The following is a 7,295-nucleotide window of genomic DNA, read 5'->3' on the forward strand; positions in this document are numbered from 1 at the left end:
TTAATCATAAATCAAGGGTTATATAATTTGACATTTATTATTTATGATTCATGTCTAATCAAAGATTGATGGCACCTTCATTAAAAGATTTACATATCTGAGGTAATGATGGAAATATTCCTATTTGGCCCCGCAGAGAGAGGTATGCAATTTAAAATCAAAAGCAACAAAGTTGCTTTCTTCTTTTGCAAGAAAAGTGAACACATAAAAAAAAAAAAAAAAAAAAAACCACTGCTCTAAGTGTCATGCTTGGCTGCCAAAAACAAAACAAAAAAAACCAAGAAACTATATAGCTAAAAACCCAGAAATTTGCTGTTTGAAGTGACAAACTTCTATGATTAAAACCATATTGTTCATATATGATTATAACTCAAGGAGGATCCCCTTATTGATTTTTTTCCCCCCGGGGGTAACAGTCCCCTTATTGGGATTTACTCAACACCGTTAAAAACTACATGACATTATTATTTTTCAGTATGACTCCTCAGGAGATTCCTAGAATGGTTTCATAAGATGTTTTATCCTCTTCCCCCTTGTTTGTATATGAACCTCCATCGGTAATGGTTTGTTCTTGGATCAGTAAACTGTACAGCTAATGCATTAGAGTCGACAGATCCCTCCCAGTCATGAATTTCTGCTTGTGTGAATAGGATAACAACCGAGAACACGAATAAACCGAGCATATTCCTGAAATTAAAAGCAAATTCTGACTGTGTTCACAATATAAGTCAACAATTACATTTCATTAATATTGATTAAAGTAGCCACATGAGATGCCGATATGGTTGCTTATTCCCCAAGTAACATCAGAATTATATATACCATTGGCAATACCATATTGAGGACATGACTGGGAATTCTTGAATATCACATGTGAGGCAAAGGATTTTATGAATGTAACATGGAACTGACTTGGAAACGAGAGGTTAATTTTCTCTATATGTGAGGCTGCTTTCTTAGGAACAATTTCAGATATAGCAGCAAAAGCACTAATTTATAACCATTCTAATTTGTAATGCCCTAGAAAGTTAGAAAGAGGGTGACACAGGCTGTAGAATAGTGTATTGGAGACATTTATTCTCCTTCCACCCACTCTCTCTTTTCTCTCTATATCTCTCTTACTTTAGAAGCATTTCACAAGCTTGTAACTTCAGAGGATCTAAATTCGTAGATATTCCTGTAATTTATCAATCAATGATTCTACTGAAAGCTTTATAGGAAAGAAACACCACAACATCCAATCATAACAATTTTATAGATTTTCTCTCCGCTTATTTAAGGTAAAAGCAGTTTGACCTAAGATGATAAATAGTATTATATATTTGAAAGTTGAAATGGATGCTTCAGGCTTGAATAACTAGACAGTCTCATTCTGTATTAGAATCTGAAAGACAGAGAAAATCAATTCCGTGGATAGTAAAAAACGTCAGGCTAAGAGAATTGTAGATGAGAGTAATCAAAAGAATAAAGTCAGAAATAACACCGGATGAAACAAAAATATTGAACTTGAGTCCAGGAAATATGGTGGGCTAACCTGCAAATGTCCTAAAGCATACTGTGCACGAGGGTCTGCCATAGAAGCTTCAAAGTCAATGTAGAAGAGGTAGTCAAAGTACCTGCCACCAGAACTTTTAAGTCATAATCATAATTTCACAACAAACTTCAATTTAGAATACCAGAATGATTTGATCCTGCTCATGAAATAACACCAAAGCCATGTTCCTCAGCTTTTTCTTTGGCATCGTGAAAGGGAGTGGTGAAAATAAACTTTTCATGACAAGGGATGTTTTAGTTGATGAATTAGTAATTCAACAACTTTAAGTTATTTAGTCATCTAAATGTTATAAATTATTTCACATCCCCCCTTATTTCTCTTTTAACATCTTCCAGCTAGTCCTCAAGTCCATCTCAAGACTCATCTTTTCATTTCATCTTCACGTGTGTCGACCCGATCAGACATGTGCCCAAACTTGAAAGATTTATTCATGACTGCAGATCTCACAAAAGAGGGAAAAATCCATACTCACTTGAAACTTCCCTCGTTGGAGTCATCAACAATCCTTAGTGGACATTGTTTCAGTGGACGACTCTCTATCTGAAATCACATAAAAAAAAGCAATCATAACAAATGAGAATCTTAAATAGTTAAATTCTACATTGTAATAAAGATCTTTATTATTTCTCACCTTTGTCAAACCAATGTTTCTTAAAGAAAACACTGCCAGTGCTTTAAAAAGCAAACCAGGACCTGCTTCAAGGCTGAAAACAATGCTAGTCTGGCAGAAATATGAATTTGTCAGAACATTCAATATATATATGTATATAGAAATGAAGAGCTAAGCTTGCTTTACCTTATAGAGCCCGTCAGTTCCTGGAATTATCGGCTCCCTTGCAAGAATCAAGAAACGAGTGATATTCTCATCGTTATCCTAACAAGATAGCAAAGAATCAGCACAACTCTGGTCTGACATACTAACAACTACTAACATGTTTTTAGTAAATGCTCATAAAAAGGACAGCAAGAATAGGATGTAAGAAGTTTAATAAGTTTAACATATTAGGGAATGATAAATTATAAACATTGTTTCATAATGGACTTACATCGCATGATAAAGTGCAAGCATATGAATTTATACAAAGACAACTATACAAATTATTTTTAAGAAAATTAAAAGCATGATTAATCCACACAAGTGAGACATAGGGCTCATTTTTCGGAAACATTACAGGTAGTCGCATCAAAACCACATAGTTAACATAGTCCAGAACTTATTCCCGGATTCTATAATGATAACTCTCTAGTCCTTGAAACATGCATGCATTAAAAATTAGAACACCCTCCCCCCCCCCCCCCAAAAAAAAAAATGGTTATGGCGCTAGAAGGAGACAGGATGGGACATCATCCCAATACATTTGCAGATCTTAATTCATCTTACCTGCAATGATATACGTCTTTCCATTAAAAAAATGGAAAGCATATTGTAAGAAGAGAAATAGCATAAGCTAGGATCACATATTGTTGAAAATCAGTTTTTTGAGGCAAAAGTGAACGTCATACCTGGATTCTTTCCTTGAGAATGTCAAGGCCATATAATTTTGCTGCTCTGGAGCTTGCAATAGCTCCGGTATCTCTTCTACCTTCTAAGGACACTTTCTGTTCACAACTTACCAATTGTTAGGCAGTACCATTCTACAATATTATCAATCCTTCCTTTCACTCAGCCAAAAAAAAAAAAAAAATCTTATACCTGAGCAGCTCCAGCAGTATCGGGTGAACCAACTTTAGTAACACCTAAATCATCAAGCATCCCTTCACATTGAGCAAGAGCCTGGATGTAAAATTAAATTATTCTTTTAAAAATTGAAATGACTATAGCTGGATATATTTCTCGCCGATAGGTATGGTCATCTAGATGATAAATCAGTGTATTAAAAAATATATGCAGCAGCCAGCATGGATCCAGTTCAAAGATATAAGTTGACTTGCACCAGTAATTCTCTTCCTAGATTTAATTATTATGTAATGGAAAAGATAAAGAAAACCTAATTGAGAAATAATTTCATCTATTATACTGGGTAAGTTGGTGGGATCACGAGGTGGGTTCATATGCACTAGTCATTATGATCAGAACAGGAAAGACAATACATCATTTTATGATGCAAATTGTACTGAAATGAAGATGGATTAAGAATCAGAGGCTGACCTGAGGATGACTTATGACATAGTTGAGCTCCTCCTTTCTCACACCAGGCAATCCTAAGAGGCAATGGTCAACTTGCAGCTGCACCTCTCCAACAATATGTAGTCTATGGCGTAGAAGTAAATCATAGTTACGGTGGATGCTTCCGTTAACAGAATTTTCAATTGGCAAAATGGCTTTATCAACTATCCACAATTCCACTGCCTGCATAAAGAATACAACTGCATCATCATTACAGCAATTTGTTAATGCAAACAGAAATTATAAGGAATCAAGTATTGAAACCCTAAATGCAGCTTCAAACTCATCAAATGGCACAGGTTCACAATTTGGGAAAGCTTTTAAAGCTGCTTCCTCACTATATGCTCCTGGTTGGCCCTGTATCAGGCAACTGATTTATTAAGAATGGCCATAATGCCATGAAAGTAAATATTTTTTTCAAAAGAAATTAATAAGATTTATACTTATACCTGATAAGCAACCTGTACCTTTGACCCATCACTAGGAGAAGATGACAAGTCAAGTGCACTTAATGGCTCTGTAATAAAGAAAATAACATAAGAAATAAAATACAAACGGGTTTAAGATCTTATCAGTTGCATGAAAGATATAGGCTGCGTCATGATATGAATATTCCATTTGTCTGCGTGCTCACACATGCACATGTATGCATAGTTGCATGGTTTGGAGTGTACTTTTGACAATTAGAGTTCAACTTGTAACTGAAATCATCAATAGCGAGACATTTGAAGTATGAGATCAATTATAATTATACATTACATGGAGTGCATACCAGCACTGAAAACCATGCTTCATCCATTACATTTGGAGTACAATTTGTGGAATCATACATTACATAAAATTCTATTATAGTCAGCTCAGCAACCATTTATGAGATCCATGGGCGCAGGATCATTAAACTAACCGCATGTTTATATGTTGGAATCTAAGGTCAGGAGCATGGAGTGCACACCAGCACTGAGAACCATGCTTCATCCAGGGCATCACATTGTGACAAGAGTTTAGATGGTACACCCCGAGTCCACCATTTGAATTCCTTTACCAAAATGACTCCATATGCAAAACACTAGATTAAACATGAAGAAAAATTTATGTTCTATGCACAAGTAGACTATGCTATCTGTACAAAAGCATCTCATTATTTCTTTTCCCTTTATATTTCCTTTTCAAACAGGACAAATCACATCATGATCAGTTTTCTCTATTCTAGTGGTTACAATTTACAGTAAGGGTAAAGGGAGCTGATGGGGGGGAAAATCAGGTAATGCCCAGAGATAAGAAATGCAAAGTTCAGAATATGACTCGCTATGTCTCCTATGTGAGCAGGGCTTTCTTCCATCAACACGCCATTACCTACCCTCATGAATCATGATATCAACTAAGATATAAGAATAACATTAAGAGCATTAACAAACACAATCAGCTCTCGAAGAAAGAAGAAAGACTGGACAATTGACAAATATGAGCTATTATCTCCCTCGTATGCTTTCGTATAAAAGCACGAGGGGAAAAAAGTCTCAGGCATTCTAAGCACCCATATAAATGTGATCAAAACTCAGAAAGATGCGCTTTAACATCTTGAGGAATTTTGGTCTTTCCACTACAAAATTCTGTGCAAGCAGAAGAGATAAAGCATCGATCGCAATATTATTCCACAAATGCCACTCAGAGGAACACATTTTGATTCTGATAAATGTGACACTGATATAACTAATTGGTCACAGAATCGCAGTTGTGCGTGGAGCGAGCCTGCAATGATCAGGAAAAGCTTTCTCCAAATCCTCATAAAACATAAAATGCTAAACTTCATTCTGAGGAATGTGAGATGGGTATAACTCACTAGGAAGAAGGTTTATCAACCCCTTGGATTCATTCTCCTGAACTCCAGTAATGGACCCAGAAGAGTCAGCCCCGGTCACAGCTGGCTTCTTGTCGTCTTCAATAGGATTCGCAGCTTTCTGAGCTAAAGCACCCAGATAACAACACTCCCATTTCCGGCATTTCTCAAGATCATATCTCATATTCATAATCAAACCAGAATTTCCAGGCTGAAAATTCGCAGCCCCTGACTGATGAGTTTTCCAACATCCGCCGATACACACACACTTGAGAGCCATCGGAAAACTCAATTTGTATACTCACAAAACAAAACAGAGTCCCGTAGAAAGTCAGAAGAAGTCCACACCCATCAACGTGCCTGTGATAGGTGAAGAGATAGAAGGCGAGTTTCGGTTATACCCAGACTGACATTGTCGAGGAGAAGAAAGAAGACGAAGGTATAGTAAGAACCCAAACGAAGAATGAAGGTTATGGGAGCTAAAGCCGTGAGATTGATGGAGTAATTCCCGAGAGAGAGAAACGAGAGCTTTGCGTCAAAAAGGGAACAAGTAGGTGAGCAGAGGGAAGGGAGGCTAGCTAAACACGTTTACTTGGATTGTAGGAGACTATTAATATGCAACTGAAGTCTGCACTGAAGAGAGAGAAAGAGAGCGGTTTGGCAGAAAGGTTAAAAAAAAAAAAGGTAGAAACTGAAAAAATGAAAAAGAAAGAAGAAGACAAGAAGAAGGGGAAGAGAAAATGGATATGAATATTGACTGGGGAGGAGATGCTCTTCCTTGAACTTTCGATCTGTGTTCCAATCTCACGCTGCCCCTCGCCTTAGATGCTTAATGTTTGTTTACCTATTCTGAAAACAGTTTGTTTTCCCGTCAGACAGAGAACTGAAAACAAGTGTTCTTTATTTTTTCTTCTGGACTTTCTAATTGTTTATTTTAGAAAATCGGGACAACCTTTCTTCTCCGTCCGCAATTTTTCTCAGCCTGACGACTGGAAGCCTCACTTTCCGGTGTTCATCATCCACTCTCTGGTCTCGGTGCTCGCCGCCATGGCATTGTGCTTCTTTCACAGCGTTGAAAACTTCCTCATTGACTTGTTTGAAATATTTCTATTAATATTATTACGTACGATTTTTACGATTTTTAATATAAGAATAATTGACTAATTTAAATAGATTAAAAAAGTTTATTAAGTTAGTTATTTGTAATAATTAGGTTTTTTTTTTTGAAGTATCCTTACTAATTATGTGTATTAGCCAAAGCTATTATCTAATGGAACATTTAGCATATGTAACTACTATAAAAACTACTCCTCCGGTCCTTAATATATGATTCAATTGTTAAGTTTGTTTTGGTCCTAAATATAAAACTCATTTCTCATATTTATCAATTTTCTCTAAATTACCCCTATGGATACTCCTTTGACCATAACCAAGTAGAAGAGAGGATGATGTATTAAGAAAGATGATTATGGTGTTTTAAGAAAAACGTGTCACATTTATTATAATTAATTAACTTATCTAACTTCCATAATCTAATCAAATTAGTTAAATAGATTTTATATTAAGGACCAGAGGAGTATTTTAAAAAAATAATAAATATAATAGATAACATGCAGTTAGATATTATATTTAGGATCAAAATTAAATATCAAACTAATTCTTATATAAATTTGAATTTGAATTAACTTATGCACACCCCTTGATATATTGTACTTTCTCCAATTTTTAGTATAAAA

At 35.6% G+C, this 7,295-nt stretch overlaps 1 protein-coding gene across 1 annotated transcript; it reads right to left on the reverse strand.

Moving 5' to 3' along the window:
• Positions 1–269: 269 nt before the first annotated feature.
• On the reverse strand, positions 270–6,228 carry LOC114737310 (arogenate dehydratase/prephenate dehydratase 1, chloroplastic-like). The gene is made up of 11 exons (XM_028925223.1): positions 5,563–6,228; positions 4,172–4,239; positions 3,987–4,079; positions 3,705–3,905; positions 3,249–3,329; positions 3,059–3,154; positions 2,352–2,429; positions 2,187–2,276; positions 2,028–2,095; positions 1,535–1,616; positions 270–687 (listed from the first exon to the last, which is right to left on the reverse strand). The coding sequence occupies exons 1-11, from the start codon at positions 5,837–5,839 to the stop codon at positions 625–627; spliced, it is 1,197 nt and encodes a 398-aa protein (XP_028781056.1). The 5' UTR covers positions 5,840–6,228; the 3' UTR covers positions 270–624.
• Between the last annotated feature and the right edge of the window lie 1,067 nt (positions 6,229–7,295).

This window comes from Neltuma alba, unplaced genomic scaffold (assembly GCF_004799145.2).
Source record: "Neltuma alba isolate B1F8T4 unplaced genomic scaffold, ASM479914v2 tig00013427_pilon, whole genome shotgun sequence".
Taxonomy (NCBI): domain Eukaryota; kingdom Viridiplantae; phylum Streptophyta; class Magnoliopsida; order Fabales; family Fabaceae; genus Neltuma; species Neltuma alba.